The sequence below is a fragment of the Myotis nattereri genome, assembly GCF_964212035.1.
Source record: "Myotis nattereri genome assembly, chromosome: 5".
Lineage (NCBI taxonomy): Eukaryota > Metazoa > Chordata > Mammalia > Chiroptera > Vespertilionidae > Myotis > Myotis nattereri.
The window spans coordinates 21,869,188-21,894,720 of record NC_138080.1 but is presented as its reverse complement, the minus strand read 5'-3'; the positions used below and the strand labels follow the sequence as shown (position 1 = coordinate 21,894,720).

At 41.1% G+C, this 25,533-nt stretch overlaps 1 protein-coding gene across 1 annotated transcript; it reads right to left on the bottom strand.

Annotated features, from left to right (window-relative positions):
- Positions 1–339: 339 nt before the first annotated feature.
- Positions 340–25,533, bottom strand: LOC308519454 (uncharacterized protein). Its single transcript, XM_081091439.1, has 4 exons — positions 25,389–25,533; positions 6,190–6,316; positions 5,693–5,753; positions 340–3,697 (listed from the first exon to the last, which is right to left on the bottom strand). Exons 1-4 carry the CDS (start codon positions 25,389–25,391, stop codon positions 2,053–2,055), a joined length of 1,836 nt encoding a protein of 611 aa, XP_080947565.1. The 5' UTR covers positions 25,392–25,533; the 3' UTR covers positions 340–2,052.

Here is a 25,533-nt window from a genome sequence, read left to right as displayed (position 1 = left end):
TACAGTTCTGAGAAACTGGAAGTCATGTAGTTGCTAGTGGCATTTAGGACACTCTTGACTGGCAGGACAAATAATGACAATGGGTTGGAAGCAGGTATATATAAAACGTCTATGCATCTGTCTCTCTGTGGCCTATGGTTCAAAAACTGAGGCCTTCCGAATCTCATGCAAATGAGGTTATTAGTGAATTTTAAACATGAAAGCATAAAAAGAACAGGAAATGTTCTGGAAAATGTAGGGCACAACCTTACTCATGTTGACATAACATATTTCAGGAGAGCCATCTCCAATTCTACATTTTGTTGTCCTGTCACAGGTATCTTTTTTTTTTTTGTGTGTGGGAAATATAAAAGCTTATTGGTCTACCTAAGATAATGTTATAATGAAAAATTAATCAGAGTTTAAGTGTTAAAAACACATAAGAAAGTAGTTAGAAACGTGCTTTTAATCTCACAAACTTGAAACACTGTGAGCAGTAACTTTAGTTACGTTCACTGTTGTATTTCTGGTGTCCAGCTCAGGCACATAGTAGGTACTCAATATGGATAGAGGGATGGTGATGCCACTGGTTGACTTGAATGATAGCAAATAATCATTCTAATTGTATTATAGGTAAACAATACCTTAAATAGTGACATCAGAGTATCGTAGGATTTATTGGATTGAGGGGAAATGGAGCTTTGGTGCAAATATATTGTAGCTGTGAATTTAAATATAAAATAATTATACTTGTAAACATTTTAAGATTATTCTGTAAGTTTGAGGCTGATGTTAATACAGATAGCTCTTTTTTTTTTTTTTTTTGCTAATCCTCACCGGAGGATATTTTTCCATTGATTTTTAGGGAGAGTGGGAGAGGGAAAGACAGAGGAAAACATTGATGTGAGAGAAACACATTGATTGGTTGCCTCTTGTATGAGCGAACCAGGGCCTGGGCCGAGCCTGCAACCAAGGTACATGCCCTTGACTGGAATCGAACCTGGGACCCTTTGGTCCACAGGCCAATGCTCTATTCACTGAGTCAAACTGGCTATGGCCAGGGTAGCTCTTCTTAATGTGAAGTCTGTTTTCCAAGTCACAGCCAGAGGGAATGACAGAGTAAAGGGAAAGATGTAAATAGCAATTCAAGTGATACTATACTCTACTAGAAGCCCGTTGCATGAAGATTTGCGCAATAGGCCTTCCTTCCTCTGGCTGCTGGCACCGGTTTTCCTCCGGCACCCGGGACCCAGGCCTTTGGTCCGGCTGCAGCGGAGAAGCCAAGCCACTTAAGTCTTCAGTCTTCGTGCCTGAATATGCAAATTAACCGCCATCTTTGTTGGGCTAATTTGCATAGTCATCTGATTGGTGGATGTAGCGGAGTGACACCAATTTGCATGTTTCTCTTTTATTAGTGTAGATAATAAACTTTGCATATTTACAAGTTTATGCCAAATATCCTTTAGTAAGAAAAATTAGTAAGGCTCTTTTGATGAAAGACAAAGAAAGCTTTTCTCCTAAGAGAAGGAATATTTATCATGGGTAAGAAATATCTAGTACTTGCCACATAGGCCAATAGGAAAACCCTAACAAATTCCAATGTGTGACTATTTCCCTTAATTTACAGGGTTAGGTTTTTGTATAAAAATTAATCCTACTAGTATGTAGTACAATTATATTCCAACTCACCCATGGATCCAACAGACTTTAAAATGGAAAAACAAAAATTTTATAAGCTTATTTAAGAAAAACTACCTACTAAAGCATACACTGTTGCTTAAAGAGTACTTACAATATTGCCTGAACTAATTGCTCATTGGCAAAAGTAACAGGCCCAGAGACAGTTTCATAGTCCAGAGACTGGATTTCAGGATGAGTCTCTGATAAATATATTTTTAGCTTTGAAACATTTCTTTTATGTCACTAATTTTCTGGAGTATTACATGTAAATTAATTTGCATTGGCTTTCCCATATAACTTACATTTATAGCTATTTCTCTCCAGTGGAGTTATCACATAACTTTGAGTGTATTTATAAAGAGTGAAAACCTTCCTGTATTTATCAGTTATAATTTATCCAGTGTGCATTCTTATAACATGTTTATGTAAGGATGTGGGCCAATTGAAGGCTTTCCCACAATGCTTACAGTGAAGAAGTTTCTCTCCAGTGTGAATTCTTTCATGGCTTCTAAATGAACTGGGTCGACTAAAGGCTTTCCCACATTCTTCACATTTATACGGTTTTTCTCCAGTGTGCACTCTCATGTGACCTCGAAAGGTTGTACGATAAATGAAAGCTTTCCCACATTCTTTACATTCATAGGGTTTCTCTCCAGTGTGAGTTCTTTCATGTACTTGAACATAACTCGAGCAACTGAAGGCTTTACCACATATTTTACATTCATAAGGTTTCTCTCCAGTGTGAGTTCTTTCATGTATTCGAAATGAACTGGGACAGTTGAATGCTTTCCCACATTCCTTACATTTATAAGGGCCATCTCCAGTGTGTGTCATCATGTGTCTTCGAAAGCTTGTGAGAGATACAAATGCTTTCCCACATTCCTCACATTTATAGGGTTTCTCTCCAGTGTGAGTTCTTTCATGTATTTGCAAACCTAGAGCAGAACTGAAGGTTTTCCTACACTGTTTACATTCATAGGGTTTCTCGGCACTGTGAGTTCTTTCATGTCTTCGAAAGGAAGTGGGACAACTAAGGGCTTTACCACATAGCTTACATATATAGGGTTTCTCTCCAGTGTGAGTTCTCACATGGACTTGAAAAGTCGTGAGCCAATGGAAAGCTTTTCCACACTCCTTACATTGATAGGGTTTCTCTCCAGTGTGAGTTCTTTCATGTGTTCGAAAGGAACTGGAACAACTGAAGGCTCTACCACATTGTTTACATTCGTAGGGTTTTTCTCCAGTGTGAGATCTTTCATGTATTCGATATGAACTGGGACAATTGAATGCTTTCCCACAGTCCTTACATTTATAACGTCCATCTCCAGTATGTGTTATCATGTGTCTTTGAAAGCTTCCGAGAGAAATAAAGGCTTTCCCACATTCCTTACAGTCATAGGGTTTCTCTCCAGTATGAGTTCTTTCATGTTTTCGAAGAGAACTTGGACAACTGAAGGCTTTATTACACTTTTTACATTCATAGGGTTTTTCTCCAGTATGAGTCCTTTCATGGCTTCGATAGGAACTGGGACAACTGAGGGCTTTACCACATTGCTTACATTCATAGGGTTTCTCTCCTGTGTGAGTTCTTTCATGTGTTTGGAAGGTTTGATGATATCTAAAGGCTTTCCCACATTGTTTACATTGATAGGGTTTCTCTCCCGTGTGAGTTCGTTCATGTTTTCGAACAGATTGACGATATCTAAAGGATTTCCCACATTCCTTACATTTATATGATTTCTCTACACTGTGATTTCTTTCATGTTTTTGAAAAGGTTGAAGATAACTGAAGGCTTTCCCACATATCTTGCATTTGTAAGGTTTCTTTCCATATTCCTGATACTTGCATGGTTTGGGTGCAGTGTGAGATCTCATGTGCCTATTAAGGGATGAACGACTCATGAAGACTTTTCCACACACACTGCACTCCCATGGTTTTACTTTAGAAGTTTTCTTGTTTAGGTTAAGATTTGAAATAAGGTTGACGTTTTCTCCATACTGACTACTTTCAGTTTCACAGTCTCTCTCTACCATATGTCTATAAAAAAACCAGAAGTACATGATTAGTGACTTATTAATTTACATTTATTCACAAACATTAGAATTATGTTTTTACAATTTATAGGGAAAGAGTAGGTTTTCTGCCCTGTCTGAATTGTTTGAAACTGAATATAATGAATGCTCTTAAAGGAGGTTTGACCTTCTTTATTAAAGTAGTGCTATTCATATATGGAATTTCTGAATACTGTTTCCAAGTAAACTATTTTGGAAACACTGAACATCTTATGTCACAATTTAGAAAACATTTTTGGTAAAATTTTTCTAAAATTAAATAAATTTGAAGCTGTGTCTGTTTTTATTTATTATTTCAATTACAGTTTACATATAATATTATTTTGTATTAGTTTCATGTGTAGAGCATAGTGGTTGTCCCCTTGATATTTCATACATAGCTATTACAAAATTATTGGCCATATTTCCTATATTATATCTTACATCCTTATGACTATTTTGTAACCACCAATTAGTACTTCTTAATCCCTTCACCTTTTTCACCCAGCCCCCAACCCCACTCTGATCTGACAACCACCAATCTGTTCTCTGTATCTATGAGTGTGTTTCTATTTTGTTTATTTTGTTCTTTAGATTCCACATATAAGTGAAATCATATTGTATTTGTCTTTCTCTGTATGACTTATTTCCATTAGCATAATACCCTGTAGGGCAGGGGTGGGCAATCTTTTTGTGAGTGCGTGCCAAAACCAGCAAAATCTCTAACTCAAAATTCTTCTGTGTGCCAACCCTAATTTTTTTATTTTTTTAAATATATTTTATTGATTTTTTACAGAGAGGAAGGGAGAGAGATAGTTAGAAACATCGATGAAAGAGAAACATCGATCAGCTGCCTCCTGCACATCTCCTACTGGGGATGTGCCTGCAACCCAGGTACATGTCCTTGACCGGAATGGAACCTGGGACCTTTCAGTCCACAAGCTGACGCTCTATCCACTGAGCCAAACCGGTTTCGGCCAACCCTAATTTTTTGAGAACATGTTATACCTACTTGATATCTCTTAAGGTGTACGTATGTGAAGAACCTTGAAGAAATAATAAAATTCATTTGAGCGACAAAAACACAGTATATGATGATGAAAAATACATTTATTTTTTAATGCATACATGTACACTGATAATCTGACAAAAAACTTTATGACTCCGTTTGATATTATCAGTGGGACTTTTGCTGCTGCATCACTGATGACAGAGATTTTACATCAGGTTTATATTCCATGACCTTCAGAGATATGCACGAGCTACTACTTTTATCCGTCAGGCTACTCCTATTACGAGACTTAACAAAATTCACTGAGAACAAAAATTCACAAGCATATGTGGATGAAACCAAAACACTGGTGGGATCTAGGAAGGCAGGGAGAGTTAAGGCAGAGGCATAGAAATTGCTCTTCCCCTCTTTCCTCAATCCATGTCTATGGTCTTTAAGATAACTTGTTATGTAAAATTATTTGTCTAAGATGCACCTACACTGAATTTATCTGAAAAATAAAAAAGTCGATATTAAGAAAAAAACTGTAAATGGATATTATAAGAGAGGGTTTCGCATGCCAGCAAGTTACTGGCGTGCCATGTTTGGCCCGCGTGCCAGGGGTGCCCACCCCTGCTCTAGAGCCATCCATGCTGTTGCTAGTGATAAGATTTCATTCTTTTTTTATGTCTGAGTAGTATTGCACTGTATATATGTACAATATTTTTATCCACTTGTCCACTGATGGGCACTTGGGTTGCTTCCATATCTTGGCCATTGTAGAGAGTGCTGCAATGAGCATGGGAGTGCATATAGTATTTTGAATTAATGTTTTGGGTTTCCTAAGATATATACGCAGAAGTGGAGTCACTGGGCCATAAGGCAATTCCATTTTTAATTTTTTGAGGAGTGTCTGCTTGTTTTTAAATTTTCATCACATATGAAGATCCCCTTGTGGGGACACTGATTTCTGTTGTGAATATAACTTACCTTAGATTTCTTCCCTGATTTTTGTACTGATCGCCAATGTAATGGTCTTCCAATTTTCTTCCTGAAATGCAGGCCCAGAAAAATAAAAATGTTTAAGAATTATTACATTGCAGGTCTGTGATGAGCTCTGACTATGCCTGGTTTGTTTACAAAAGTGTTCTCTTTCCCCATTCCAAATCAGAGAATAATGTTGATAGACAAGAAACATCTGTTGCCCTAACCAGTTTGGATCAGTGGATATAGCGTCAGCCTGTGGACTCTAGAGTCCCAGGTTCGATTCTGGTCACGGACATGTACCTTGGTTGTGGGCACATCCCCAGTAGGGGGTGTGCAAGAGGCAGCTGACCGATGTTTCTCTTTCATCAATGTTTCTGACTCTCTATCCCTCTCCCCTCCTCTCTGTAAAAAATCAATAAAATATATTAAAAAAGAAAGAAAGAAAAGAAAAAAACATCTGTTCTCTAAGTTGCTAAATGAAGGAATGTTGACACCCTTACCTATTGAGGTCAGGTTCTTCAAGGTTTCCCGCATCACATCTCTGTAGAGTTTTTTCTGTGAAGGATCCAGCAGAGCCCACTCTTCCAGGGTAAAGTTTACAGCCACATCCTCAAAGGCCACTGAATCCTAAAGCATCCCACATATGTATTCATAAGAAGTTTACATATATTGTGGTATCAAAATATTCTAGAAAAATGGCGGCAGAGTAGGAGGATGCTGCATGAACATGTTCCCAGGAACAAGCTGGAATTACAACTGAAATACGGAAAGGCTTCCTGAATAATCAATGGAAAACTCACAGGAGAGAACCTGATACCCAAGGACCAAAGGTGGAGACCGCATAGAGACTGGTAGGAGGGGTGGGGGTGCGAAAGGGCTGGCTGGGCACCCACAGACAGCAACTGAAGTCCCAGAGAGATATCACAGCTGTGGTGGGGGAAGGGGTGCCACTGAGAATTCTGGGATGTAATCCTGAATCTGGGCTCCCCAGCAGAGAACACCAAACTGAGGAGGGCACCCACATAACATCTTGCTGTGAAAAGCAGTGGGGTGCTGTCTGCCAGGGAGTGGTAGCTGAAAGTTTGGGCACCCTTTTAAAGGACCAATGCACAAAAATTCCTTGTGGAGCCATCCATCTTGTGCTCTGGCAGAGGGAGGGAGAAACGGACTGGAGCTGTGAAAGCAGAACCCAGGACTGGGGACTCGGGGGATAGAGCTCAGAAGGCAGACAGCCCAAGTTTCCTGGGCTGAGTCATTCCCTCACACAGCCGAGGACATCTTTCCCACATACTAGTAGACATCTGCCTTGCCTGAGGGGAATACAGTTGACACACCCTATTGGAAAACACCTTGCCCTGAGGCCACTTAAGAAATTAAAAGTAACAATTAGCCTCCAGACAAAAGCAACTGCTGCACCCTGTTGAAAAAAACTCATCACACCTGAGGATGACTGCCTGGGGGCAATTCAAGTTGGAATCCTATTAGTCTGTAGACAGAGGCGGTCTCTGGAGGCTTTGAGTCTTTGCCTGATCCAATTAGTCAGAAACAGCCTTTAACACTATCCTGCACTAGGGATTGAGAGGTATAGAGGATCTACATAAAACATAGTCATAAATCCAAACAGACAACCAAAATGAGGAAACAAAGAAACAACCTCCAAATGAAAGAACTAGCGAATTCTCCAGGAGAAGAGATAAATGAAGCAGAGATAAGAAATTTATCTGAAACAGAGTTCAGAGTAATGATGTTAAAAATGCTCAACAGCCCTAACAGGTTTGGCTTGTGCTAGGGTGAGGGACTGTGGCATGGAAGGGTTACAGAATGTTACTGAATGTGCTAAGGGGAGGAAATGAGACATGAGAAATTGAATGTGCTAGGAGGGAGGAGGATGTATGAGGAAGGATTGTGTTGTCAGGATATGGAGAAGGATTGCGTATGTGCTGGGAGTGGGGACTGACGTATGGAGAGGGATTGCAGGGTTAGGAACCAGGGAAGAAAAATTGCTAGATTGTCTTAGAAAAATAATGTGTTATGATACGCTCCGGCCAGGTGTGACTCTGTTTACCCCCCCTTTGTTCTTATGAACTTTCTGTGAACTTCTAAGGTAACACTGTTTTGCTATAAAGGATCATACTACACCCTTGATCTCTACCACATGCTGCAAACCTTCCCAGAGGGGGAAGGTGCGGGCTGTGGTCAGCTGGCCAGCTTAATAAAGGCTCTTAAATTGAAATTCTGAGTTGGTGGTCTATCTCGTTGAGCCAACCCATAACAGGCTCAGTGGATAAAGCGTCAGCTTGCGGACTCAGGGGTCCCGGGTTTGATTCTGGTCAAGGGCATGTACCTTGGTTGCAGGCACATCCCCAGTGGGGAGTGTGCAGGAGGCAGCTGATCGATGTTTCTCTCTATCCATCTCCCTTCCTCTCTGAAAAAAATCAATAAAATACATATATATGTAAAAAAAAAATGCTCAACAGGCCGTAACCGGTTTGGCTCAGTGGATAGAGAGTCAGCCTGCAGACTCAAGGGTCCCAGGCTTGATTCCGGTCAAGGCCATGTACCTTGGTTGCAGGCACATCCCCAGTAGTGGGTGTGCAGGAGGCAGCTGATCCACGTTTTTCTCTCATCGATGTTTCTAACTCTCTATCCCTCTCCCTTCCTCTCTGTAAAAAATCAATAAAACATATTTTTAAAAAATGCTCAACAGTATGAAAAAAGATATAGTAACTATGAAAAAAACCCAGTCTGAGATAAATAATGACACAACACAAATAAAGAAGACATGGAAGGAACACACAGCAGATTAGGGTAAGCTGAGGATCAAATCAGAGAATTAGAAGCCAGATTTGAAAATATCACTCAATTAGAAAACCAAAAAGAAAAAACAATTAAAAAACAGGACAGCTTAAGGGAGCTGTTGGACAATGTGAAACATAACAACATTAGAATAGTAGGTGTGCCAGAAGAAGCAGAAAGGGAGAAAGGAACAGAGAAGGTGTTTGAAGAAATAATGGTAGAAAACTTCCCTAACCTGGTAAAGCAGTGATTCTCAACCTTCCTAATGCCGCAACCCTTTAATACAGTTCCTCATGTTGTGGTGACCCCCAATTTCATTGTTACAAATTGAACATAATTAAAGCATAGTGATTAATCACAAAAACAATATGTAATTATACATGTGTTTTCCGATGGTCTTAGACGACCCCTGTGAAAGGGTCGTGACCCACAGGTTGGGAACTGCTGTGGTAAAGGAAAAAGTCACACAAGTTCAGGAGGCACAGAGAAACCCAAACAAGAAAAACCCAAACAGACCCACTCCCAGACACATCATAATTAAAATGCCAAAAATTAAAGACGAAGAGAGAATCTTAAAAGGCAGCAATAGTAAACTGTTACCTACAAAGGAGTTCACATAAGGCTGACACCTGATTTCTCATCAGAAACTCTACAGGCCAGAAGGGAATGGCATGAAGTACTCAAGGTAATGGAAAGCAAGGATCTGAGACCAAGATTACTATATCCAGCAAGGCTATCATTCAAAATAGATGTTAAAAAAAAAGAGCTTCCTGCCAAAACTGGTTTGGCTCAGTGGATAAAGCGTCGGCCTGCGGACTGAGGGGTCCCAGGTTTGATTCCGGTCAAGGGCATGTGCCTGGGTTGCGAGCACATCCCCAGTAGGAGATGTGCAGGAGGCAGCTGATCGATGTTTCTCTCTCATCGATGTTTCTGACTCTCTCTCTCCCCCTTCCTCTCTGTAAAAAATCAATGAAATATATTTAAAAAAAAAAAGAGCTTCCCAGACAAAAAAAGGCTAAAGGAGTTCATCACCACCAAGCCAGCATTACAAGAAATGCTAAAGGGATTGCTGCAATAAAAAGAAGAAACAGAGAGAGAAACCTAGCCATACAGAATTAAAATGGCAATAAATAAGTACCTCTCAATAATAACCCTAAATGTAAATGGATTAAATGGTCCAATCAAAAGGTGTAGGGTAGCTGAATGGATTAAAAAAAAAACCCAACATGACCCAACTATGTGCTGTCTACAAGAGACCCACCTCAAAACAAAACACATACACACAGGATGAAAATGAAGGGATGGAAAAGAAAAAAAAGCTGTAGTAGTAATACTCATATCCGACAAAATAGACTTTAAAAGCATCATGATAAGCAAAATTAGCCAGTTGGAGAAAGATAAATATCACATGATCTCACTCATTTGTGGAATATAATGAATAACATAAACTGATGAACAAAAATAGAGCTGGGGGGAGGATATTCTAGAATATAATAGAAGTAATCCTATTACTTGCAGATTTTTAATATTTCCTACAACTTTTGTGATATCATACTATGTTAGTACAGTTTTGGTAATTTATAATACTTAAAATTCTTTTATTCTTGTAATAATGTTTATTGCATGTAACATTATCATATTTAAAATCGTTTTTCTTGCCCTGACTGGTTTGGCTCAGTGGATAGAGTGTTGGCCTGCAGGCTCAAGGATCCCAGGTTTGATTCCGGTGAAGGGCATGTACCTTGGTTGTGGGCATATACCCAGTGGGGAGTGTGCAGGAGGCAACTGATCGATGTTTCTCTCTCATTGATGTTTCTAACTCTCTATCCCTCTCCATTCCTGTCTGTAAAAAAAATCAATAAAATGTATTTTAAAAAAAATCGTTTTTCTTGAGATATTAATGTTTATTGCATGTAACATTACTATACTTAAGATCATTTTTCTTGAAAAAAAATTCTATGACTTTGGTCACCAAAATTCATATTCTCTATACATAACCTCTTCCTTGTAAATTTAATAGCATCTTCAATCTTTCAGGCACATAATTTCTCTAAACACTGGTCTCTGAAAAAGATCATTAACCCACTGACATCTACATGTAGGGGTTAGAGAAGATGCTTTCCACAGTAATTATGATGGCATAATTTACCCATTTGGTTAAAGAACAGAATAGGAAATCCCCACTTCTTGGTGGGTACAGAGATCAGTGTTTTAGGTTCAGCTCTAGTGGAATTCACAGAAAGAACCACACTTCAGACCTTATTTAAGAAGCTTCTAGAGAATCCTGAAGATGACAGGAGAGAGAAAAGGAAGGACACCAGATGTAGCCTGATACCTACAGGTATAAAAATAGTAAACACAGGTTAAATGCTTGCTAGATACACTTAAAAACCTCACACTAAAGGCCTATTTACCAAAATTTCTTCTTCACAGTACATCATGTCTGGCTTCCAACAACACCAAAATCACACAGCACACTAAAAGACTTAATCTTGAAAGAAACCAGGGGGGAAAACATACCTTAGCTATGGATAAACAACAAGAATTAAGTCAGACTTTTTTTTTGGTCTCAAATAATGCAAGCAAGAAGAGACTGGAATGAAATATTTAAAGTGTTGATAGAAAAACAAACAACCTAACTAAAACTGTGTTGAGTGAAATTATCCTTCAAAAGTGAGAGAGAAATTTCTAAGACAAATATTGAGAGAATTTTTCACCAGTACATCTGCTTTGCCTTGCAAAAAGTGTTAAAGGAAATTATTTAAAAGGAAAGAAAATGAGCCCAGCCTGTGTGGCTCAGTGGTTGAACACTGATTCCCAGTTAGGGCACAAGCCCGGGTTGTGGCTCGAGCCCCAGTGTGGGGCGTATAGGAGGCAGCTGATCAATGAATGTCTCTCATCATTGATGTTTCCATCTCTCTCTCCCTCTCCTTCCTCTCTGATATAAAAAAAAAGGAAGGAAAATGATGAAGAAAGGGAGAGCATCTGAGAAGGAATAAATGAAGGTAAAATAACATTACCTTAAAAATTCTCAATTTGTAAGATAACACTGTTCAAATAATACTAGCAACAAAATATTCAGTAATTATATCTTATGGATAAGCGAAATGAACAGTAACAGTGTTATAAGGTGCAGAGAGAGAGAGGAATTGGGAATACTCTGTTATGAGAAATGTATACAACCAGTGAAATGGTTTAGCATTGCTTGAAAGAGGACTTGGGTTAATTGTAACTATATACTGTAAATTTAAGGGCAACTAATAAGAAAGTTAAAAAGTATAAATATGCCAAGAAAGAAGAAAAAATAAAATCAGGTAAAATGCTCAAAGCTAGAGAAGGCAAAAAAAAAAAGAAAAAAAAAGAAAAGAAAAAGTGAAAGGCAAAAGAGAAAGAACAAGGAGAACAAATAGAAAACAGCAAACATTATGGTAGATATTAATCCAACTATATCAACAATCATTTTATTTTATTTTTTTAAAAATATAGTTTATTGATTTTTGACAGAGAGGAAGGGAGAGGGATAGAGAGAAGCATTGATGAGAGAGAAGCATCGAACAGCTGCCTCCTGCACACCCCCTACATGGGGATGTGCCCACCACCAAGGTACATGCCCTTGACCGGAATTGAACCCAGGACCCCGGAGTCCGCAGGCCGATGCTCTATCCACTGAGCCAAACCAGTCAGGGCTATCAACAATCATTTTAAAAGTCAATGTTATATAAAAGAAACAATTGAAAGATACTGTCATAATGAATAAGAAACAACAACTTCCAATTACATGTTGTCTATAATACTAAAGTCATGTTAACAATAAAGACAGATAGATTGAAATTGAGGGATGGAAAAAGATATATCATGTTAACATTAAGAGATCGTTGGCATATCTATATTTTCAGACAAAGCACAGGGAAAAGAGAGGCTTTCCAGTATGATCAAGGGGTCAAGTCTTTAAGGAGACACAGCCCTCCTTAGAGCTCCTGTGCATAACAATACAGTGGTAAAATACACCAGCGTCAACCCATGAACCAGGAGGTCACGGTTTGATACCTGGCCAGGGCACATGCAGGGGTCTTGTGCTCTATTCCCATTACGGGGTGTGCAGGAAGCAGCCAATCAATGATTCTCTCCCATCATTGATGTTTCTATCTTTTCTTCTCCCTTCCTCTCTTAAATCAATAAAAACAACTTTTTAAAAAATTAATTAAGAAGAAGAGGTAAATTTAAAAGAAGCAATTACCAGGACCAGCAAGAAGAAAATCAGAAAAGCCACAGCTGGATTGATCAGTGCCATCAAACAATTGGATTTACTAAAAACTGTGGAATTACTTTATCATCAAGCAATAGCAGAATACGCATTCTTCTCAAGTTCACAGGGAAAATTCATGAAGATAGGACACATTCTAACATAAAACACACCTTAACATATTTGAAAGAACAGAAATAATACAAAATATGCTCTCAGACCACAAAGGCATTAATCTAGAAACAATTAATAGAAAGTTTGGGAAACCCTCAAATATTTGGGAGATTAAACAACACACTTCTAAATAACTCATGGATCAAAGAAGAAGTCCCAAAAGCAATGAAAAGCTTTGAACTAAATGAAAATGAAAATACAATTTACCAAAAACAGTGCCTGGAGGGAAATTTATAGTACTGAAGGTATACAATTGAAAAAAGAGATCTGTAATCTATTATCTAAGCCTCTATCTTACAAATCTAGAACAAAAAAGAGCAAATTAAACCTAAAGTAAGCACAAGCGTAGAAATAAAAACCAAAGAAATCAATGAAATTACAGGGAAATCGTGAAAAATCCACACAACCAAAAGCTGGTACTTTGAAAACATTAATAAAATTGAGCAACACCTATACAAGCCAAGAAAAAAGGAGAAAAGACAAATTATTAATATCAAGAACGAGCCCTAGCTGGTTTGGCTAGGTGGATAGAGTGTCAGCCTGCGGATTAAAGGGTCCCAGGTTCAACTCCAGTCAAGGGCACATACCTGGGCTGCAGGCTCATTCCCTTGTAGGGGGCATGCAGGAGGTGGCCAATCAATGATTCTCGCTCATCATTGATGTTTCTCTCTCTCTCCCTTCCTGATTCCTCTCTGAAATCAATAAAAAGATATTTTAAAAAAAGAATGAGGAAGGGGCTGTGGAAATGTAAAAAAAAGATATCTTTGACAAAATTCAAATCAATTTATGGTAACAAACTAAGAAATACCCTTTTAAGAAACACCCTCAATAAGAAACTTGCATTTAACCTACTTAATGGTGAGAAACTGGATGCTTTCCTGGTAAGATCAGGAAGGCAAAGATGTCCCCTCACATCAGTACTAGTCAACACTGTAAAGTCTAAGCTAATACAGTAAAACAAGAAAAGGAAATAAAAGGTATACAGAATGATAAGTAAGAAATTAATTTTTGTCACATGACATGATTATTTATGGAGAAAATGTCAAAGAAAATAACAACAAAAAAAACCCCTTGAACTAATAAGAGAATAGAGTAAGACTGAAAAATAATGGTTAATGTACAGAAGTCAATTTTTTCCTGTAGATCTAAACAAATATAATCAACTGATCTTTAAAAAATATTCTTAACTGAGGATATGTTCTTATTGATTTTAGTGAGAGAGATGAAGGGGAAGAGGAAGGGAGAGAGGGAGAGAGAGATAGAAACATCAATCAGTTGCCTCTGGTACACACGCCCCAACCAGGGATTGAACCGGCAACTTCAGTATGTGCCCTGACCTGGAACTGAATCCACCTTTTGGTGTATGGAACAACGCCCCAACTAACTGAGCCATCGGCCAGGGCTGATCAACTGATCTTCAGCAAAGGACCAAAGGCAAGTCAATGGAGAAAACATAGCCTTTTCAACACAGACTGCCAGGAAAACGAGATATCCACATGCAAAAATCAATCCAATCAATCAATCTAGACACAGATCTTACACTTTTCACAAAAACTAACTCAAAACAGATCACAGATCTTATGTAAAGTGTAAAACTATGAAACTCCTAGAAGATAACATAGGAGAAAATCTAGGTGACCCAAGGTTTGTGATAACTTTTTAGATATAACCCCAAAAGCAAGATTGATGAAAGAAAAAAGTTTGACTTCATTAAAATAAAATCTGCTCTGCGAAAACAGTGTTGAGAGATTGAAAACACAAGCCACAGACTGGGAGAAAAATCTTTCCAAAACACTTATCTGATAAAGGATTGGTATCCAACAATAAGAAGATAAGCAACACAGTTAAAAATGACAAAAGATCTGAACATCCACTGACCAAAGACGACACACAAATGGTAAATAAGCATAGGAAAAAATGCTCAACATCATATATCTTTAGGAATTGCAAATAAAAGAAGGATGAGATATTACTAGGCACTTATTACAATGACTAAAATTCAAAACATTGAGAGCAAACACTGAATAATGGCAAAGATGTGGAGCAACAGGAACCTTCATACACTGCTGGGGGAATGGAAGACAGTATGCCTACTTTTGAAGATAGGCAGTTTCTTAAACTAAACCTATTCTTTTTTTTTAAGATATATTTTTGTTGATTTCAGAGAGGAAGGGAGAAGGAGAGATAGAAACATCGACAATGAAAGAGGATCATTTATCGGCTGCCTCCTGCACGCCCCCTACTGGGGATCGAGCCTGCAACCTAGGCATGTGCCCTTGACTGGAATAAAATCTGGATCTTTCAGTGTGTAGGCTGACACTCTATCCACTGAGCCAAACCAGCTAGGGCAAACTAAACCTATTCTTATCACACAAGCAAGCAATCATATTCCTTATTTCCCCAAATAAGTTGAAAACTTATATTTATAAAAAATCCTGCATGTTTATAAGAGCTTTATTCATGACTACTAAGACTTACAGGTAACAAAGATATCTTCCAACAGGTGAATGGAAAAATAATCACTAGCCCAGCCGGTGTGGCTCAATGGTTGAGTGTATACCCAAGAATCAGGAGGTCATGGTTCGATTACCGGTCAGGGCACATGCCTGGGTGCAGACTCGATCCCTGGTGGGGGGTGTGTGTGGGAGGCAGCTGATCGATGATTCTCTCTCATCATTGATGTTTCTCTCTCTCCCTTCTCCCTTCCTCTCTCTGAAATCAATAAAAATATATTATAAAACTAATCACTGGAACATCCATACAATGAAATATATTATTCAGTGATAAAAGGAAATGAGGTATCAAGCCAAAAAGACATGGAGAAACCTTAAAACCATATTACTAAGTGAAAGCAGCCAATATGACATGGCTACACGTTATGATTCCAAACATACTTCTGGAAAGGACAAAACTACGAGACAATGGAAGATCTCTGGTTGCCAGGGATTTGGGGGGAGGGAGAAATGAATGAATAGGTGGAGCACGGGATTTTAAAGGCAGTGAAAGTTTTCTATGTGACGCAGAACAGATGGACACATCATTTCACGTTAACCAAAGCCCAGAGGCTGTACAACACGCAACACTAATATAAACCGTGGATTTTAATGCACTGATATCAAATGTACCACAGTAATATCCTCCTATATAATAAAACCCTAATATGCAAATTGACCAAACAGGGGAATGACCAGTTGCTATGATGCACAATGACCACCAGGGGGCAGACGTTCAATGCAGGAGCTGTCCCCTAGTGGTCAGTGCACTCAGGGGAAATGCTGCTCAGCCAGAGGCCAGGCTCAAGGCTGGTGAGCCTCTCCCACCTCCATGGCAGCGCAAAGAACCCCTTGGGGGATGTCTGCCTGCCGGCTTAGAGTGGCTCCCCGCCAGCAGGTGGACATCCCCCAAGAGGTCCCGGACTGGACTGCGAGAGGGCACAGGCCGGGCTGAGAGACACCCCGCTCCCGCAGTGCACGTATGTTATGCACCGGGCCTCTAGTAAGATATAAAAAATAGGGCAAACTATGTGGAGGCAGAGGGGTTATGTGGGAACTCTACTTTCTGATCAAGTTTTCTGCAAATCACAAATTGCTGTAAAGAAAAGCCAAGTCCCTCTATTGGGAAACAGTGTCTGACGGCGCTAAGGGAGTGCCTTTTGTATGGCAATTTGACTAAATCTAAGGCCCCCCCTTTTTTTTAGGGGTACCTACTCAAGGTAGGCCAGCTTGCAAGTAATAACAAATAGATTCAAGTAAAATGTGTAAACAAAGACTATGTTGCCTCCAAATGACTGATTCCCCTTCCTTTTGCCCTGCAGGCTCCCACCGGGACAAACTGATGAAAAGATCTGAGTGGTCTTTCCTCTAGAGATGGCAGGAAATTCAGATGACACAGGCTCCTGCTCTTGGACAAGGATTCTTGCCCTGGCCCCACCCCAACCCCAATGAACACCCAGACCAGGCTCCTTTCCTTGCTTCCATCTTAGAGCTGCTTGAGAGGCCACCCTACCTGCCTGAGACCTCAATTATGTAATCATAGGGTTCTTCCTACCACGCGGGGGAATGTGTGTGTATATGAGCCCACACACCAATATCATCAGTCCCAAGGGAACCATCCCTCTGCAGGTGACTATAACAGTGGGTGCCACGAGCCACCCGGTGCATCTGTCTTCTCTTGCTCTGACCTGCTCTGCTGCTTGATGGGGTACCTTTTTTTAGGGGTACCTACTCAAGGTGGGCCAGCTTGCAAGTAATAACAAATAGATTCAAGTAAAATGTGTAAACAAAGACTATGTTGCCTCCTATGAGCACCAAAAGAATCTAGACAATGTTGTGGGTGCTAAGAGAGATAATAGCGATTTTTTCACTGTGTCCAGATTACCAAATACTTTTTGGGAATTTAAACAAGGCACTCACCTCATTTATGTGGCAATGGCCTCTCGCCTTTTTATCACTATTTTCATGTCCTGAATACTCTCAGAAGAGGAGGTCATTAGTGTAGTGTCATACCTGTGCTCCTGGAGCAGTGTAAACAGTTCAGATCCTGCTGGGGAGACTGTGGGTGCTGACAACGGTGCTGAGGTTCCCTGAGGGTAACCAGGTAAAGGTGTACCATGTCCCTTCATGGGGCAACTGCTGCTGAGAGGCTGCTGACATAGGTACTGAGCAGAACAAACAGTGTCAAATCTGTGATGACAGGATATTTACCAGTTGCTGAGTGGATAGAGGCAGTAATTTCCTTAATGTTGGGGACGGAGAATAAGGGCTTCTTTGGTTCGACCACAGCCTCAAGGTTGCAGTAATCCACTGTGAGGTGTCATTCATTCTTGAAGAACAAGCCAAGTAAAAATTCACCTTTGCCAACTATAGTCAAATCATATAACTAGTTATGATTTTAAAAGAAAATTATAAGCTATCCAGTTATTATAATCAATGCAATTAAAGACTGCTCTTCCATCAGTCAACAAAGGATCTTCAAACATGTTAAGCTCATTTAGGAATTTATTCTATCAAGTTAAATTCAAACTATCTTAAAAAAAAGAGAAACCAAGATGGCGGCATAGGTAAACACCGGAGTTAGCTGCCTCGAACAACCACTTCAAAAATACAACTAAAAGACGGAATGGACATCGCCCAGAACCACAGGAAGACTGGCTGAGGGGAAATTCTTCAACTAGAAGGAAAGAGAACAGCATACGAGACTCAGAGGAGGCGCAGTGCGGAAAATACAAAAGTGCGGAGGTACGTGTGCGCGCGCGGAGCGGGCTGGTAGCTGAGGGTGCGGTTGTCGTTTTCAATTGGGAGGGAGTCTCAGATTCTGAGCTCCAGTTCTGGGCGAGTCTCTAGGGACCCAGACTCAAACGGGAGAAGTGGGACTGTCTGGCATCGGTCGGAATGCGAGGGCAGCTTTCTCTCCGAGGTTTGCAGCAGTTGCTGGGACTCTGAGAGGCAGAGCCTCTGGGGACGGGACTGAGAGCAGCCATAACTGCTCCCTCCACCTGCTCTGTTGATCCCGTGCGACCCGCCCTGCCCAAGCCCTGCGCAGAGCCATTTGCCAGATAGCCTCAGGCAAAGGCTAGATTAGCACCTCCCCAGAGGACAGAAGTTTTCCCACTGCAGACACAGCTGATTCTCACAGCCAGTTGGCCTGGAGGTCAAATCCCCCTAGTATTAACTACAACAATCAAGGCTTAACTACAACAAGACTGCGCACAAAGACCACTAGGGGGTGCACCAAGAAAGCATAAAAAAAAATGTGGAGACAAAGAAACAGGACAAAACTGTCAATGGAGGATATTGAGTTCAACCGGTTCTGGCGGGAACCACATTTTTAAGGTCTCTCAAGAACTGTCTAGAAGCCGCCGATAAAGTTATTGAATCTACAAGAAATCTAATGAGATCCTCGATGTTATGATAAAGAACCAACTAGAAATTAAGCATACTCGGACTGAAATAATGAATATTATACAGTCTCTCAACAGCAGACCAGAGGAGCGCAAGAATCAAGGCAAAGATTTGAAATGCGAAGAAGCAAAAAACACCCAACCAGAAAAGCAAAATGAAAAAAAAATCCGAAAATACGAAGATAGTGTAAGGAGCCTCTGGGACAGCTTCAAGCGAACCAACATCAGAATTATAGGGGTGCCAGAAGATGAGAGAGAGCAAGATATTGAAAACCTATTTGAAGAAATAATGACAGAAAACTTCCCCTACCTGGTGAAAGAAATAGACTTACAAGTCCAGGAAGTGCAGAGAACCCCAAACAAAAGGAATCCAAAGAGGACCACACCAAGACACATCATAATTAAAATGCCAAGAGCAAAAGACAAAGAGAGAATCTTAAAAGCAGCAAGAGAAAGAAACTCAGTTACCTACAAGGGAATACCCATACGACTGTCAGCTGATTTCTCAACAGAAACTTTGCAGGCCAGAAGGGAGTGGCAAAAAATATTCAAAGTGATGAATACCAAGAACCTACAACCAAGATTACTTTATCCAGCAAAGCTATCATTCAGAATTGAAGGTCAGATAAAGAGCTTCACAGATAAGGAAAAGCTAAAGGAGTTCATCACCACCAAACCAGGATTATATGAAATGCTGAAAGGTATCCTTTAAGAAGAGGAAGAAGAAGAAAAAGGTAAAGATACAAATTATGAACAACAAATATGCATCTATCAACAAGTGAATCTAAGAATCAAGTGAATAAATAATCTGATGAACAGAATGAACTGGTGATTATAATAGAATCAGGGACATAGAAAGGGAATGGACTCACTATTCTTGGGGGGGAAAAGGGTGTGGGAGATGTGGGAAGAGACTGGACAAAAATTGTGCACCTATGGATGAGGACAGTGGGGGGGTAAGGGCAGAGGGTGGGGTGGGAACCGGGTGGAGGGGAGCTATGGGGGGAAAAAAAGAGGAACAAATGTAATAATCTGAACAATAAAGATTTAATAAAATAAAATAAAAAAAAAAAGTGAAAGGATAAAAAAAAAAAAAAGGGACAAATTCAGCTGTTCAAAGGTAAAGCAGAGGGGATAACCACTCCTTCACTAAAAAGGTGTACAGTAGTTTTCAATCCTTTAAGGCCCTGTTTAGTTTACGTTAGGCCATATGACTTCAACTGGCATTAAGGACAGTGGAGTCCCACTTTGTTAATATAATCTGAAAGTGCCAAAGACTAAATTACAATTTAACTTATAACTCATTGGTTTAAACCTTCCCTGCTGGTTGTGGTATACTTTAAGAAAATGGGTGCTCTGACCATGGAGAAATTAGGTAAGACCATAGTTCTCATGGTTAAAGTGCAATCTCTATTTGTATTCTATATTATATTCAGTAACTCCCTTACCAGGGTATTTGCTTATTAAATTTAGTGGGATCCCTCTGGAATTAGGAGTGTGGATCAGTCTGCCACCTACCCTTTTCCCGCTTTTCTCTCTTTATTTTTTTTCCCCTTTTCTCTCTTTAAATAACTGCTCTTCTAGGAACAACCACCTGATGGGTCCAACTTCTGCACAGGGTATAGACCCCCTCTCCCACCTGTGCCCTACACTTTGGGGCCAACCCAGCCTCTGTCACAGATTCACTCTAATAGATAAATCCCAACAAAGACCCAGGATTAAGTTAAGGAGGGCCCTGATCCCATAGTCCTGTTTCCAAATGCCTTGGATTTTTTTTTTTTAAGTATTGATTTTCAGAGAGAGAGGAAGAGAGGGCTAGAGAGATAGAAATGTCGATGAGAGAGAAATATCACCCATCCGCTGTTTCCTGGATGTCCCTTACCTGGGACTGAGCCCGAAATCTGCACATGTGCCCTGACTGGGAATAGATCCAGCACCTTCTGTGCCTGGGACGATGCCCAACCAACTGGGGCACACTGACCAGGGCTCGGAGTTCTTGAAACTGCCCATTCTGGTAGGCTGAACATCAAATTAAAGCTTGGTAGGTTCAGCAATGCTACAGGGGTTAGCATAGCTCACAGCACTCTCTCTAGCTGCACACAGTGAGGGCTGCCATCAGGCAGCAGAGCAGGTCAGAGAAAGAGAAGACAGATGCACCGGGTGGCTTGTGGCACCCACTGTTATAGTCACCTGCAGAGGGATGGTTCCCTTGGGACTGATGATATTGGTGTGTAGGCTCATATACACACACATTTCCCCCGTGTGGTAGGAAGAACCCTATGATCCCATAATTGAGGTCTCAGGCAGGTAGGGTGGCCTCTCAAGCAGCTCTGAGATGGAAGCAAGGAAAGGAGCCTGGTCTGGGTGTTCATTGGAGCTGGGGTGGGGCCAGGGCAAGAATCCTTGTCCAAGGGCAGGAGCCTGTGTCATCTGAATTTCCTGCCATCTCTAGAGGAAAGACCACTCAGATCTTTTCATCTGTTTGTCCAGGTGGGAGCCTGCAGGGCAGAGGGAGGGGGAATCAGTCATGAGCAATCAAATATTAAAAAGTATGGGGTTCAACTGCTTGTTATAAAGAAACACTAACAGGATGCTTAAGAAATTCAACATTGGTTACTGCGGATGGCTGAAACAAGAGCCTGAGGGGACCAGGATGTTCAAGCAGTGAGCTGACTTTAAACCTTATCTTACATAGACTTTTGCTAGCCATTGCATGCATTATTTTTTAAAATAAGCTGAGTTATATACACACACACACAATATTTTCCTATTTAATAGTCTTTATTTTAAACTACTTTTGCTTTTTAAAATTTATTCCATTTTTTCTTTTCAACATAGAAAACCATCTGTACTAATAAAAGGATAATATGCAAATTGACTGAACGGCAGAATGACTGGTTGCTATGATGCACACTGACCACCAGGGGGCAGACAGTCAATGCAGGAGTTGCCCCCTGTTGGTCAGCGAGCTCCCACAGGCTCGGCCAGAAGAAGGGCTCGTGGCTGGTGAGTGCAGTGGCAGTGGCCGGAGTCTCTCCTGCCTCTGTGGCAGTGCTAAGGATGTCCAACTGCTGGCTTAGGCCCACTCCCCACAGTTGGACAACCCCTGAGGGCTCCCGGACTGCCAGAGGGCGCAGGCTGGGCTGAGGCCCCCTCCCTGCCAATGCACGAATTTCATGCACTGAGCCTCTAGTTCTAAGATATAATCCTTTAAACACTAATGTTTATAAAAGTTTAAACCACACAAAAAAAAGAAGAAATCTCAACTCTTCTTCTAACCAAAATAACAAGAGGCATTATAGCTTCTCCTTACATATCACACTGGGGTATTATTTCAGGTATAAAAGCATATTAGACTTTTTGTTGTTGTTAATCCTCATCCAAGGATATTTTTCTATTGACTTTTAGAGAGAGTGGGAGAGGGAGAGACAGAAACATCGATGTGAGACAGACACATTGATTGATTGGCTCCTGCATGCACCCAGACCAAGGCTGGGGAACCTGCAACCAAGATACGTGCCCTTGACTGGAATCGAACCCAGGACGCTTCTGTCCACGGGCTGATGCTCTATCCACTGAGCCACACCCGCTAGGACCATATTATACTTAAACAATGTTTTTATTGATTTTAAAGAGGAAGTTGGAGAGATAGAAACGTAAATGACGAGAGAGAACCATTGATTGGCTGCCTCCTGCACGCCCCACACTGGGAATCGAACCGTGACCTCCTGGTTCATAGGTTGACTCTCAACCACTGAGCCACATAGGCTGGGCAAACATTATACTTTTAAACAATTTTTATTTATTGATTATAGAGAGAGGAAAGGAGAGAGAAAGAGAGAGAGAAACATCGATTTGTTCCATTTAGTTGTGCATGCATTGGTTGACTGATTCTTGTATGTGCCCTGACTAGGATGAAATCTGCCACCTTGGCTATTGGACAATGCTCTAATCAACTGAGCTGCCTGGCCAGGGCAAAGCATATCATAATTTTATTTGGGCCTAATCCATTAGATGTATCAGGATTTTCAAAGATTTATGTAAGTTTTGAGTTGTTTTTCTTCTATTAATTAAAATAGGATTTCATTTTCCCTTTGCCTAAGCAATATTACAGCATTTAAAATTTAAAGCTCTCCAGGGATATGCACATACGAAAACTGACTTAAAATGTAAAATTGACCTGAGAGCTCAAAGACACTCATCTCATATCTTGAGGTTCTCTTGCCCAAAAGAAACGTATTTTGTTTGGTTTCAGATTTTCTTACCTTACTCCCATGTCTCCCTCAATCAACTTACATTTTGAAAGCCCAAGAACTAAAAATCTTACACACTCACCCGGAAAATAATATTACAGACTGCTCAGGAACACTAGAGTACAGAGCTTCAATATGCAATACTATGAGTATCCAAATAAAGAAATGTAAATCTTCAAATCAGGCAAGATAAACTGCCTTCTTCCCCACAGTTCAGAAGAAAACCCACATTCAGAAGCTTGCAGTCCATACACCCGTGTTGGGATACAACTCTTTAAAAAAAAATATATTTTTATTGATTTCAGAGGTGGAGAGAGATAGAAACATCAATGATGAGAGAGAATCATGCATCTGCCACCTCCTGCATGCCCTCTACTGGGGATTGAGTCTGCAACCCGGGACTGTGTGCCCTGACTGGGAATCGATGGAACAGTGACGTCCTGGTTCATAGGTTGACGCAGGGCGGGATACAACTCTTCAAGTGGGTGAGTCCCTGATGATGGAAGGGTGGGGGACTCCGGGAGCTCTACACACCCCTCTCCCGAGGTAATGGAATGGCTTCCTCTCTCAGGCTTTAATTCTCACAAGCGAGGAAACTCTTAGCCAGATTCAATTTAAGGTCTCACCCCTCAAATAACTCCCAAATTCATAAACCAAGACAGAACTGACCTTCACAGACTTTCTCAATGTACACAAACTACTGAGTGCACCTACACAGTGGTTGCAATCCTCAAGCCTGTATCTAGACACAGGACCAAGGAAATCAGTTACACCTTAGAAAGGATAGCCTCCGGCCCTCTCCCCCTCTTTCCCTATCCCCAGCCTTCAGGGCTGTAGCTTGTCTCAGAGTAAAGGCTCCTTCCCTGGTGGGTGTGAGCAGGTGGGACACCTATAAGGGGGGGCTCCGCAGGAAGAACCAACTGGGCCTTCAAGTACTTCCCTTTCAGGCTCAAGCCGGCTTAAGCTGGGAGACACTGACCTCAGGCTTCTGCTTCCCTCCCAGTTGCTCTGGACACCGATATTTATTTATTTATTTATTTATTTTGGACACCGATATTTTAAATACACAAACTCGTTGTTTGACCAACCCAGTAAAATGACTCAAATCCAGTGTTTATGTGTAAAGGATGGGAGAATATTGTAAAGCATTTTTCTGATTCAACAAGAAATTCTGCAAATAACTATTCCTTTAGATAATAAATGTTAGTTAATTATTATTTCCATGACAAGTAACTATTTGGAAAACGATTAAACACACTGTTAGATGTTGCGAGTCTAAGCCCTGATATTGCATTTAAAATCAACCAAAATAACAGATCTCACAATGTTTCTACACCTGCCCATGGAAAAGGAAAAAAATTTTAACAAATGGATGTAATAGTGGAATTTTTTCCTGAAATTCACCTTTTCCTTGGAAATATTTTATAGTCTTTCAAGATCTAGTGATTAAATACATTTATATTTATTGAAAAAAATGGAAAATTAAAGTGAATAAAACCACAAATTCAAGAGACCTGGAACTGTGATGAAAAGGGCAGATCACCCAGGGAAGTTTCCAAAAGGGACACCCATAGCGTGTCTGCGCCCACGAAAGATCCTGGGGGAGACACACAAAGCTTTTTACACACACAATTCCAGGTGGTCATTCCACGCTTCCTCTTCCATAAAACATCCATAGGCAAAAAAAAAAAAAAAAAATCCTTAAAAAGAGAAACATCCATGGCTGAAATCCCGTGTAGTGTGAAATGCACCAGGGCGGTCAAACAGTTAATGATGCTGTGAACTGGGGAGGGGAAGATGGCGTTTGGGAATGCGGGGAAAGAGTTGGAAATTTAGGGATTTACGACCAGTCCCAGAAAGACCTAGGTTGGGGGGACAGAGTCGTGGATTTGAGGCCCCGCTCCCCAAACATCTGTAAAACTCAAGAGAAAACGGGTCCCCCTGGGGAGAAAGGACGGCCCGGGACCACACAGACCACAGTTCTCCCCACGTAGGAACCCCCGAGAGGAGTCACGATTGTCTCCTGAAGGTCCTCCCTGTGTCCTCTGAACATTCTCGGGGCACAGCCGGTGACCGGAGAAGACGCCGGCGGGTCTGATTGCTGCCGAGCCCTAAGCTGCGTGCCGCGCCCCCGGCGGCCTCACATCCCCAACGCCCCCCCCCCCCCCCCCCCCGCGGCCTCACATCCCCAAAACCCCCCCCCACTCCCGGCGGCCTCACATCCCAGACCCCCCGGCGGCCTCACATCCCCAAACTCCCGGGTGTCCTCTGGGAGGCAGGCCCGGCCACGGTGGTTCCACCAACCTCCTTCCCTGACTTCCCGGCCACACTCACCATTTCTCGACCTCAGGGCTCCCTGTGTGCAGGTCTCAGCAGCAGAGGGCGAGGGCGTGGAGAAGCTACCTGACGCCTTTAAAGGCCGGCGGATGGCGAGAGAAGCGATGAAACCACAGTCCGAGCCAGAGCGCCGCCCTCACGT

Bases quoted from the DNA above. Each gene is read 5' to 3' on its own strand.
- LOC308519454 (XM_081091439.1), bottom strand. The intron at 5,754-6,189 runs GTAAGGGTGTCA...CCTGCATTTCAG, and splicing joins GAAGAACCTGACCTCAATAG to GAAGAAAATTGGAAGACCAT. The intron at 3,698-5,692 runs GTAAGTTATATT...GTTTTTTTATAG, and splicing joins AATCAGGGAAGAAATCTAAG to ACATATGGTAGAGAGAGACT.